Here is a 13,372-nt window from a genome sequence, read left to right as displayed (position 1 = left end):
GGTAAAAAATGAAATGAGAGGACAGGCTGATGAGTTCCACCACCGGCCCATCTCCACTCAATACCTGATGGGCATCCCCCGACGGGATGATGTAGGCCTGGATCGGTTCTGTCACATACTCCAAGTTCTTCATGGCTTGTCTCAGCTGCCGAAGCAGCTCTGAAGTTACCTTTGGAGGCATTCTGCCGTCTGCAACAACAGGAGAGTGAGTTCCAAAAAACCAGTCTGCCCCATGCGACTCAATGACTACTCAATGACAACTCAAAGAGAGCTCTAGAAAAGCACCTGCCATGTTCTGCCCTACTCCCACATGCACCATCAAACTGACCACCCCACCACCAGACCAAAACCAAAGCTTCCAGAAACTAAAGTTTACAGTTCAGTTCTTAAATACCACTTCCGAATAGCCACTGTGGCAAGAAAATTTGAGCTTCTAACACTAATTTCCAAATCGACTGGTCACCTCTTTCACTTATAGGATTTTATGCTAAGGAGATAATTAAACAAGTGCACAAAGACACAGGTGTTTATCTTTGTTTACAGTAGTAAAATAATGGAGGGAAACACATAATTTATTAAATAGAAGGCCCGTCGCCAAAGTGTTACTAGTGCTTACCTTTGGGCAGAAGGATTTGCAGTGATTTTTTTTTTCTTGTATTTTACTGCTTAAGTTTGTTTTAAAAGAAGTACAGTTTATATTTTTCCTAACTAGTCAACCACAGATTTGGAGTAGAAAGGTCAGTCCACTAGAAGTCAAAAGTCTTACATTGTATGTTCTAGTAAATACATGCTACCAACTGGGTGTACGACCTCAGGGAGAAGGGGATCGGGGCCTCAGCACTGTGTTCTCTTCTCTAAAACATGGTGGGAGTGGAGTAGGTCCAGGGTTTAAGCTGAGCCCCCAAGAAGTCCCAGGAGTCTAGAGGAGACTATCATCCCCATAAAACTAGAGCTGGTGCTCCAGCTCTAAAACATACAAAATAAAAACAGAAATACGAAAATCATTAAAAAGAAAATGTTAGGGACATTAAATACAATCCTATTAGAAATTCTTAAACTTTTACTAATTTCTAAGTAGTCAAAATTAAAAAAGTTTTGCCTCCTAGAGAGACTGCTTCTATGTGATGAAGGTACAGATGATGCAAGCTGACTTTAAAATCATATTAGTTGGTTCTTCAAAAACAATTTTTTTCTCAACAAATATTCATATGCATTAATAGTTCTGATAAATCATACTATATAATAGCTATAATTTATGACTAGACAGATGGATAGATAAAAAGATAAACTATAGCACAGCTAGAGCCCCATAGCTAAAATAACAAAACAACTTCAAGAAAAGCCAATTATAGAACGATAATCATATTTTACTACATGCCATATATTAGCACAAAACTATACTACAGAATTCAAAAGTAGAATATTAAGTTTTTCCAACTCATTTTTTTAAATGGATTTTATTTTTTCAGAGCAGTTATAGGTTCTTAGGAAAATCGCGTGGGAAAGTATGGCGTTTCCACAAAGCCCCCTGCCCCACATACACACAGCCTCCCCCACTATTGCAACCCCACCGGAGTGGTACATTTACTACAACTGATGAATGTGCACAGACACATCGTTATTCCCCAGCGTTCATAATTTACATTACAGCTCACTCTTGGTGTTGTACATTCTATAGGTTTTGACAAATGTATAACGACATATATCCACCATTATAGTATCACACAGAATAATCCCTAAAAATCCTCTCTGCTCAGTCTATTCATCCCTCCTTCCCCAACCGTCTTCCCAAACCCCCCCAGCAACAAATCTTTTTACTGTCTGCATTATGAACAAAGCTGCCATAAACATCCATATGTAGGTTTTTTATGAACGTAAGTTTTCAACTCCTTTGGGTAAATACCAAGGAGCATGTACCATATGCTACATACGTATCATATGGTAAGTTTATTTAGTTTTGTAAGAAATAATCAAACTGTCTTGCAACCTAGCTATACCATTTTGCATTTCTACCGTTAAAAATGAAAATTCCTGTTACTCCACATCCTTGCCAGTATTTGGTATTGTCAGTGTTTTGGGTTTTGCCAACCCATTTTTTAAACAAATAAAAAATGTTTCACTTAACCAAAAATATTCTAATGCACAATATTCTAAGTAATAGAGAATTACATTGAGGTCATTATACTATGGGTTATCTTCAAGAAGTGACACCCTGACTCACTAGCTTGTGCCCTGCTGGGTATACATCTTTTTTGGGATCTTTTTCCTGAACATTTTCATCTGCTGCTTCTCCTTCATGATCACCAGCACCATGAGCTTCCAGACATCTGTCATGACGATAATTTCCAATAGGTACCCCTATGAGGTACCATACTGATCTCAGGACTCACTGAAAAAAGTGCCCCATTCGTAATCTGTGGCAAGGGCAGCTTCAGTCGCAGGCCTCAGGGCTCTGACTCAGGGGTCTCCAAAGGACAGAAGTACTCAAACAGAGTTGTTGGAAAAGTCCTATTCAGAATTCAAACATGTCCACAGTCCTTGCATTACAGCTGCTTCTGAACACTTTTCAGAGGGGCATCCTTTCCTTTGACTTGATGTACTGAGCCTACAATTTCTCATCTATCTGAAAAAAAGGAAGTAAAAGTACCTGCTCTGACCTAAGTTTATATGCCAATACCTCCACTGAGTTTAAAATGAAGCCTTCTGTAACCTCGTAAGCTTGATTTAAAAATACCTGGCAGTATATGGGCTATGTTACATCACGGACTAATGTTACATCTGAAAACTTTATTATGACATCTTTCGGGACAGACAACATGTTTCCAAATCGTATTTCTGAGCAATTTAACGTTTTTTAGAGTCAAGCAAAAAGGTAAACTTCCCTGCCACTTGCTAGGGAGGCGCTGTACCTGGTGCTGTCACTCAGAGACAGTCTGGGAGTCAGGAACCAGGCAAGGAGCTGGCCAAGATCCCAGCCCAGGATCATGACTCCCTAGTGAAGGGACCCCATACCTGGGTCCTCTGTGAAGCTGCTGTAAGGGTGCAACATATCAACTAAAGTGCAAAACAGAACAAAGGACTCGGCAGGTGGCAGAATCCACATTCCACATTTCCTACAACAATCAAGTCATCTCCAGCTACTTAAAAAAAAATGTATACTTCCATTGGAGCAGTATTTCAACCTTGACCACACGTTAGAACTACCTGGATAACTTCTGATTTAATTAGTCTGGAGTATAACTTGGGCATCCATAATTTTAAAAAGGAAATATATGATAGAAGCCAATGCATTTTCTTTAGAGATCCTTAATTTCCTTATAGAATCTGGCTTCTATCTGGGCACATTCTGACCTAAGGACTTTGATAGCACTGACTCAGTGTTTATAGTGCTGCCCGCAGTGTATTACCAGTCACTAACTTCATCAATAAAGTCAACGAGACCAATGGCAAGCACCAAATCCTCAATTACAAACTGCAAACTACCAAAGGCAAAATAGAGCCAGCCAAAGACATCCTCTGCTTCTTGGTACCATAACTTGCTTCCTCATGACCACACTCTGACCTGCATCACCATCTCCTACTTTATCATCACGATCCTTTTGACAGGCCTCCTCAAAATTGTCAGCATCAACAGCCTTACAGTGGCATCTGTATACTTCCCTCCACAATGCCACCTGCCCCCACCATCATTCTCAACACTTCCTCTGCTCTTCTCTACCCATCCTTCATGCCCTTCACATGTGCCTGGTTTCCTTAGATACAACCACTTCTTTGTCATCTACATCAGATATAATGAAGGAACTCCTAATACTGCAACCAATAGTTAAGATGTGGTATGGGACAGAAGCAGCAACAGCAAAGGTGAAGACAGCAACATGCAATGTCTGAGGCAATGTGCTGGGGCGGGGAGGCAGCTACCACTGGTGGATACAATGAGCAAGGTGGGGGAGACAGCTGTGGCCACAAGGATAACAGGCCTTGAAGTAACTGAGTGGGTGAGCAACTAGAGCTGAGAAGGGGGAAAAGCTGGTGCAAATATAAGACCCAGCCACAGAGGTGGCAGCAGCTGAAAAGGCACTCAAGATGGAGGAAATGAAAGGCTAAGCTGGTGACCCTCACAGGGTAACTTTTATAAGGACTAAATGGGTTACTATATATAAAGTATATATAAAGCACTTAGAAATAGTGCCTGGCACACAGTAATGTTATGTGCTTGCAATTATTAGAGTTAGATGCACAAGTAACTAACTATGAAAGCAACGAGATAGTGTAACAGGTGTGTATACTGCTTCTCCTTAAGGCAGGGACCATGTCACCTGCATCTCTGAATCCATGTATCTAGCTAGCTCAGCTCCCTCAACAATGGCTGAATGTACATCACAACTTTGTTTCTATGATCTTTTCAGACTCAATATAATAAACAGTAATAAACCTTCAGTGAAAGAAAGCTAGGATCTTAGAAGATGCCATATTATAGCATCTGTTCATTCCACATCCTATTACTTTTCAAAATGTCAGAAGCAGCCAAGAGCTAATTAGGGTGTGCAGGGAAGTGGAAAGCCAAGAGCAACAAACCTAGTCTATGATGTAACATTAGCCCATACACTGCCAGGTATTTTAAAATCATGCTTTAAAATGAATGACTCATTTAAATATCTCTTTTATATGTGGGTCTGCTTTTAGAAATAACTTCCTAAACCTTCAGCCTTCATCATAAACAAGACTTTTCATTGCTTAGAAGTACATAAAAAGCATACCCTATTTACCTCACCGAGTGGCTAGGAGAATTTAACATGACAATATGTGCGAAAGTACACTGCACAGCATCTGGTACATTGTAGAAGCTCAGGAAATATGATTTGAATCTGCATCTGAAGCACGAGCTGGGATTCCTACACGCCTTGTTACAAGAATAGAAGGGACCGGTTTACTCCAATTTCAGCATCTGAACACATGCACAGATACCAAGCTGCTCTTCCAGCATCAATAGCTTTAGAGGTGGTGGTTTGCTTCTCTGTCCTACTGCTGAGGGTGTTACATACATCAGTGGTTAATTCTCACAATAACCCTTCAAGGGAGGTTTCACTATTCCCATCAGATAAAGGAACAGGAGTTAAATACTTGCCCAAGTCAACTGGATCTGGACCATGACCCAAGGTCTACCTAATTCCCAAGTTCATGCTCTATTACACCATATTATCTAAGGGACCTAATAGAGGATCTCTTAAGGCGTTCTAAGACGAACAGCCTCAAAACAAGTGGGTACCAGTTTCCAGCTGGGATCTGCAACTTCAAACAACTGAAGCTCCCTAAACCTCTATTTCTTCATATATAATAAAAAGAAATAGAAGTTCTCTTCCAACTCTAAATTTGATGATTCTATCACATTTCCCTTTCTTTACTTTCTATTTTTCCTATTCCTCCTTCCTCTCCTCCCTCCTGATAATAGCCCAAAATGTGTTGCATGCATCTATATTTTTAAAGAAAAAGGACCTAGAATTGCATGCAATTATAGCACTGATTTTCCAAAGAGAGATTAATCCTGGTATCTTATGTTTCAAGGGATCAACTTCTTCAGTCAGCTAAAAGGAAACGTGGCTCTCCTGGGTGGTCCACATAGAACAGCACTGGCTCACATGGCATAGAAATACAGAAATATACTTCTCAGAATTCAGGTTTGTGGCAACCCAAAAATACAACTAATCAGTTCTAGGGAGAAGATATGGTTCCAGAAATTTTTCCCAAAAATTCAATTTATAAAACAAAATCATATATTACAAACGTTTCTCATTTCATAATTATATGATAAAAAGTAAAAGCTAACCTCTAAGGCAGTCAATAAAGGATTATATTAGAGATTAGAAAAACTAAATTAGGACTTCAATAGTAACCTATGACCACCAGCAGCACCACTATCACCATTACTACCCCTGGAATGGGAAATGCAAAAACTATAATTGTCTAACTTACTATCTAAAAAAAGTAGTAAATATATAGAAACAGTAACCAACTACCCAGGAATCCAAAGAATAAAATGGTTTTTAATTTTCAAATATACATCCTCCCACCCCAGTCATGATCATTTATTAATCCCTTACCTTCTCTTTTCTCCCAACTTGGGGTTGAGGTGGGAGAGGGCCTAAAACCCTTTCGAGATGTTCCATCTAATAATAGGCAAAATTATTACCTGTTTCCACACCTGGGTCTCCTGAGTATAGCACCTCGTTAGGTTCAATTATTCTCAAATTTTTCAGCTGAAAATCCCGGTGACTCGCCCTTAAGAGAAAGAAAGAAAGAAAGAAAAGGCTATTGCAGACTTTGACCAGAGTCAATGTGGCAAGGCTTAGTCAGAGGGGACATCTACTTGACTTTGCAATTTTCCTCTGTGCGTCGGAAGAACTCCTACCCTAGTATCAGTGATAAAATAAATAAAAGCCTCAGCTAAAACCTGCAGATAAAATAGCACCAAGGCAGGTAAATCTTCTCAGGCCTAACCTCTAGTTCATAAATTCTCTTCGGCTAAATCTAATCTCCTATTTAACTAGTATAAAAAGATTTTATTTGCAATGACTATATTTGTCACATGTACAAGTTCTATTTGTTTTTTGGGTTTTTTTTTTTAATTTCTTGTTCTTTCTTGTTCTTTCTTCATGGTGTCCTATTCTTTCACTATGGTTTCTAGTCCTTCTCTTAGTTTTAATTATTTGGGACCCTTATTTATAATTCGTTTCAGACTTTCCACTAGAAGGTCTAAGATAAAAATCCTCAAGTTTGCTGGGTCTGCTGGCTCCCTCTTGGTAGGTCATTCTTTTCATGCTTTGTAATCTTTTAGTAAGGGCTTATCTTCAGTAGAAACTATTTTATCTATGAGAATGAGACATGCCCAAAATTGTACAAACACTACTGTCACTGTCATTTGCTTCTGAAACTAATTTTCATTTTAAGTTTTTTGCTAGATATACACACAAGTCTCCTGTCCTCTTATGTGGATAGTCTAACACCCTAGACCCCTTGTATGAAGGTGTATAGCATCTGATAACCTCCCCAAGGCTCAGCTTACCAGCTAAGTTCCCCCAAATTCAGGCCTTAAGTTCCACTAAATTTCTGGCACCTGATGATTTCTCTTTCTCTTAAGTCCATCGGTCAAGAAATATTTATTGAGAATCTTCTATAATCCAGGCCTATTATAAACACAACAATGACTAGAACAGGCAACATCTCTGACCTCAGGAGGTTTATGGGGGGTAGGGGTTGGTGGGGGGTGAGGGGAGGATAGGAAACACAACAGACACAAAACAAGAATACAGTATGTCAGATAGTGAGTATGTATTCTATATGAGAAAAAATAAATAAAGCAGGGCCAGGGGAAGAGATTGTCAGCGAGTAAAGGGGAAAGGATATTTGATATGGGGTTGCCTGGTAAGCCTCTTTGCTAACAGATGACATTTTAGCAGAGACTTAAAAAAAAAGCAAGGGATCAAGGTATGTGGATGTCTAGGAGAACATTCCAGGAAAGGAGAACAGCAAATGCAAAGGCCCTAAGGCAAGAGTATGGCTGTTACACCAGAGGGAGAGCAAAGAGGGCAGTGTGGTATGGCTGTGTGTGTTGGGAGATAGAGAAGTAAATGGTTAGGAGACAAGATCAGAGAGGCAACAAAGAGCCTGTCATAGGCGATACAACAGGTTGTAGATGTTATTTGGCTATGAACATAAAGGTAATTTTATTATAATTTTACATTTTTATGTTAGTAAAGGGAGAGGGCTCCACAGCAGCTCAGTCCCACACAGACAGAACCAGAAGACCAGAAATTTTTACCATTCACTCTCGACCTGCTCTCAGATGGCTGGTACTTTAATTTCATTGGACATAATGATGTTCTTTACTGAGGGAACCATATAATCTTTCATTAAAAAGTAAGACACCTCAATATTTCTTATAAATATAAATGTAAATATCCTCAATGAAATACTGGAGAACTGAATCCACTAAAATATCAAAAGGATCAGACACCACCACCAAGTGGAATTTATTCCACATGTTTGGCTCGACATACAAAAATTAATGTAATATTTCAATGTTACATTATCAATAGAATAAAATAAAATAAATTAATGTAACAATATCAATAGAATAAAAAACAAAAACTACAATAACCTCAAAAGACAGAAAAAGCATTTGATAATATCCGACACCCCTTCATGATAAAAGTACTCAATAAACTAGAAGAGAAACTCTTCAAACTGATCAATAATATTACAAAACCCACAGCTAACAGCATCTTTAATGTTAAAAGCCTGAATGTTTTCCAAGATCAGGAAAAAGACAAAAATGTCCAATCTTGGCACTTCTAGTCAACGTTGAATTAGAAGTTCCATCCAGGGCAATTAGGCAAGAAATTAAAATAAAAGGCACCCATATTAGAAAAGAAATAAAACTATTTGTATTTGAAAATGGCATTATCTAGAATTTAGAAAATCCTAAAGAATCCACAAAAAAATCAGAGCAATAAGCTCATTGAAAATGGAGGATACAAAACCAATACACAAAAATCAACTGTATTTCTATATACTTGCAATGAACATTCGAAAAATGAAATTAAGAAAGGTTCATTTACAGTAAAATCAAAACAATAAATAGCTAGGAATAAATTTAGCAAAAGAGGTGCAAAACTTATACTCTGAAAACTACAAAACATTGTTAAAAGAAATTAAAGAAGACCTAAATAAATAAAAAGTCCACATTCACAGACCGGAAGAATATACTGTAAAAATGGCAATACTCCCCAAAATAATCCATAGTCAATGCAATACCAATCAATTCCAGCTAGCTTCTATGCAGAAATTGACAAGCGGATCCTAAAATTCATATGAAAATTCAAGAAATCCAGAATAGTCAAAACAATCTTGAAAAAGAACAAAGTTGGAAGTCATTCTTTCTGATTTCAAAACTAATAAAAAACTACAGTAATCAAGACAGGGTGGTACTGACATAAGGACATTTATAGATCAATGAAATAGAATTGAGAGTTAAGAAATAAAACCTCAGATTATTGTCAATTAACTTTTTGACAAAAATGCCAAAACCATTCAATGAAGAAAAATAGTCTCTTCAACAAAAAATGCTGGGAAAACTGGATATCCACACACAAAAAAATGAAGTTGAACCTCTACCCTCATACCACACATAAAAATTAACTCAAAATGGATCACAGACATGTTTTTTTAGAAGAAAACATAGGCATAAATCTGCCTGACCTTGGATTAGGCAATGATTTCTTAGAAACGACATCAAAAGCACAAGCAACAAAAGAAAAGAGATATACTAGACATAAATAAAAGACTTTGGTGCTTCAAAGGATACTATCAAGAAAGTGAAAAAGATACTCCATAAAATGAGAAAAAATATTTTCAACTGGTAAGAGTTTATTATCTGGTAAGAGTCCAGTATCCAGAGTATATAGAGAACTATTACAATTCAACAATAAAAAGGCAAATACCCAATTTTGAAATGGTCAAAGATTCTATATAGACATTTCTCCTAAGAAAATATACAAACAGCCAATAGGTACATGAAAAGATTTTCAACACCATTATTCATTTGAGAAATGCAAACCAAAACCACAATGAGATACCACTAGGAAGATTATAATCAAAGGAAAAAAAAAAAAGACAATAACAAGTATAGGCAACGATGTGGAAAAAAGAGAACCCTCGGACTTCGCTGGTGGGAATATAAAATGGTGTAGTGGCTTTAGGAAACAGCCCAGAGTGCCTCAAAAAGTGAAATATAGAGTCACCCTATGACTCTTAGGTGTGGAAAATTAAAAACAAATCTACATAAAAACTTGTGCACAAATGTTCATAACAACATTGTTCATAATATCCAAAACAGAGATCAAACAACTTGCTCAAGGCCTCACAGCTATTTGGTGACAGAGCTAGTCTAGCACTAGACTCCAGGACTCCCAATTTCCAGCTCAGTGCTCTTTCCCTTCCCAGGACTTCTGCCTACATCTTCTCAACATCATGAGCCATGAGGTAGGTAAGGGGAAAGAAGAGTGCAGAGAACTTCCTGTTTGATCTTTGCATAAGATGGTTATGGCACATTTTTCTCCCTCTCTCTCTTTTTAAAGAAACCCTCTCTCTCTTTTTAACCATTCCCCTTCCCTGAGCTCATGATGAGAATCATACATGCCAACCACTCACGATGGGGTAAAACAAGGACCAGGATGCTCAATCACACCTAATAAGGTGAGACAAGGTTAGAATGGAATAAGTTCTAGAATGCGGAACTGGGTGATATTGTCTTTGCCTACCCAGAATCTACCCCTCCTTCTTTTGAACACAGCATCTTGGTTTTCCTTTTGAGAATGTCTCTTCTCCACTTTCAGTCCACAGAGTTGGAATGAGTCTCACCTACTCACCCACCAAGTTCTGGGACCCTGGCCTGGTCAATCTATCCCTCTAGACACAATGACTGGTTCAGGTATGAGGACCGAATCAGCCAAGCGAGAATCAGATCTGAGATTTCTGCTCCAACCATTAAGAGGACTCTATTTTTGCTGAGGCTGTCAGCCTAAAACTGTCATAACTTGCCATAAGGCAAGTCTGCCTATCAATAAAGCCAACACTGAAGAAATCAGAGCCAAGAGATACAAAAGAAAAGCAAGTCTGATGCTAGTGTTGGTCTCCTGGACTCAGGTGCACTAAAAGCCAGCTCAACTCCTTTTTACCTAAGTCAATTTGAGTGCAGTTTCCATCACCTAAACTGAGTCATTTTCACTGTGAATGGCACTCAAATCTGCCACCAGGGGAGGTACCTCGAGCAAACAGCCTGCCTTCTCTCAGACTCTCAGTGGCCTGCACCATAAGGTAAAGAAGCTCTATCAGCTGATGTTGAATGATCCTTCTGCTCCTAAAATGTTGTAATTCTATGAATCCAGCAAAGACCATCTTGGTCCCCAAAGGCTCTTTCTTCACCTAGGGCCTAACTCATCATTATTCGCATGCCTGGCCCCATTTCCAGCATTTAACATACAGGAAGCTCCTTCCACGTGCAAGTCTGCCACACCTCACCACACCCTTCCATAATGCAGGTATGGTTCCTTCTCATCCCTAACATGCTGTAGCAAGGCCAAGTCCAGGTCAAGGTCGACTTGGGATCTGTCCACTCACAAACACAAGTACAAGCCATGGTCTGTGTTCAGCAAGTGAGCCTGGCCATGCAGCAAAACTTGTGCATTCAAGTTTCAGCCAGTTGGAGGATGCCTGACCCCATGTGGATCTCCAGGGAGTTTGGCTTCTGGCCTTTGTGAACTCTGAACTTATCTCTGCCTCCCACTTTGTTAGCTGCTCTGATAAGTATACCCTGGCTGTGGGGGAAGAATAGGCTGAAATGTATTTAACGTCAAACTGAAGGATTATCCTTCTCATCTCCCTGTATCCTGGGAGAAAAGAGGACAGGTTACTGGTGAGATTTTCCTGGTGATCGTGCCAAAGTGTTCCCTTTCAAGCCTTCTAAAACCATGTGGGCAGAGAGGGGCCCGCGGTTGCCTATCTTTGTGATGGTGACAGATCTGTAAAGCGAAATGCAGGTGGTCAGTATTTCTAGGGTTGGAATATGAGGATTAGACTCGCAGAGTAGGGAGTGGAAGGCAGGAACTCGCCTACCTCCCTGGACCCTGGGAGGAGCGAGGAGGAGTCAACTTCCTGCAACAGCGGGGCCTTCCTGCTGGGTCGGGGGCTGCGATGGCCACCGCCCCCTCGGGCCGAAAGCGGTAGCTCCACGAACACACTCATCCGGGCACCCGGCTGGGGCTCGGGATGCCTGGGGGTGGCCATGGCCCCGCGAGAAACAAACCGGAACTTGCCCGGCTGCATGACTCCCTCCCCCTACTCTCACTCGGTGGTGCTCCGGCGAGCCCCGGCCCTCGCCCGGCTGCGGTGGGCTGCGCGCCGCTCCTCACAGGCTTGTCTCTGCCCTCTGGAGGGCCACACACGCGCCCGGACCGGGGGGCCGTGCGCTGCTCGGACGCCGGCTCCCCAGCAGAGTCCTCTCACCTTACTCGCGGTGCCTTTCTGGAGGCTGCCATTCGGCGGTGACGTGCCCCAACCCACGTAAGGGGAGCGCAGACCAGCTGATCACCCGCGGAAGGACTGGAGGGTGGGAAGCCGGAGGGCGCGCAAGCAGCAGGCGCGCGCACTGCCCGGCCACGCCCCCTTCTGTGGCGTGCGCGGGCACCGTGGCCCCGCCCACCCTCAGGCCCCGCCCACCCGCCCGGGTATCGCGCGGCGCGGTCCTGGAGGCCGTTTCCCGCCTGCGTTTCAGTCTAGTGGGCATTGCTTCCTTCCATGCTGGGAGTTTGAGGTTGGCCGCCGTATCGCGGTGCGGCTTCTCTGTTTGTTTTTCTCACCATCCCCCAAAGAGGAAAAAGAAGGGCTTTGCCGCCCGCCTGCGGTGTTACGGCCTTTAGGAGGGCGGAGAGGAGAAGCACGTGGCCTGGAAATATACCTCAATCGGGTCTCACTTCCTGAGGCTTTAGAGATGTCCCCAAAAATCACTTCTCCAGACAGCTTTAAAATACAGCTTCCCACTCCACTTAGGCACCTCAAACCTAATATATCCGAATGGCTTTCCTGGCCCAACGCACCGAAACAAAAATGTTCACCAGTCTTCACCATCTCCATCAGTGGTTACTCCATCCTTTCAGATGCTCAGGCCAAAAATCATAGAGTCATCCCTGCCCCCTCATTCACTCCCCACATCCAGTCTGTCGGAAAATCGAATCTGCAAATAGATTCCTAATCCGACCACTTCTTACCACCCCAGCTGTACCCTCTTTGGTCTGTGTCACTACTGCGTCGCCCATGTGATTGACTACACTGGCCTCCCTGGCGCCACCAGGCACCTGCACAGTCTAGTAAACACAGCAGCCAGGTAAATCCTTTGACGTATGAGATCTTGTCCCTATTCTAAGCACTTGCCGATAGTTCCTTATTTCATTCAAAATAAAAGCTCTACTTGATCTGCCTCTAACCTCATTTCCTTTCGTTCTCCCCTTGCTCACTCTGCTCCAGCTAAACTGGCCTCCTTGCTATCCTTGAAGAAGCTGGGTACACTCATGCCACAGGGCCTTTGGACTTGCTCTTTCCCCAAATATCCCAGCTCCTTTCTCACCTTTCCCTCACTGCTTTCAAGTTTTCGCTCAAGGATCACCTCAATGAGACCTACCCTGAGCATCCTATTTAAAACTGTAACTGCCCCCAACATTCCTAACCTTTACTCTGCTCTAGTTTTTTCATAGTACTTATCACCTGTTAACATGATAAAATTTACTTATATATATTGTATTCTGCCCCCTACACACACACA

General features: G+C 41.4%; 1 protein-coding gene across 1 annotated transcript in view; it reads right to left on the bottom strand.

Moving 5' to 3' along the window:
- The window catches only part of XPNPEP1 (X-prolyl aminopeptidase 1), a 47,036-nt gene extending 34,818 nt beyond the window's left edge, over window positions 1-12,218 (bottom strand). Inside the window, exons 1-3 of the mRNA XM_039870899.1 lie at window positions 12,061-12,218; window positions 6,188-6,276; window positions 65-189 (exon numbers count right to left, since the gene is read on the bottom strand). Of these exons, the coding sequence (XP_039726833.1) occupies window positions 65-189; window positions 6,188-6,276; window positions 12,061-12,092 (246 nt within the window). The 5' untranslated portion in view covers window positions 12,093-12,218. The remainder of the gene's footprint in view (window positions 1-64; window positions 190-6,187; window positions 6,277-12,060) is intronic.
- Window positions 12,219-13,372: the final 1,154 nt, after the last annotated feature.

The sequence above is a fragment of the Pteropus medius genome, unplaced genomic scaffold (genome assembly GCF_902729225.1).
Source record: "Pteropus medius unplaced genomic scaffold, Ma_sr-lr_union100, whole genome shotgun sequence".
NCBI classification, from domain to species: Eukaryota; Metazoa; Chordata; class Mammalia; order Chiroptera; family Pteropodidae; genus Pteropus; species Pteropus medius.
This window is presented reverse-complemented; position numbering and strand designations above follow the sequence as displayed.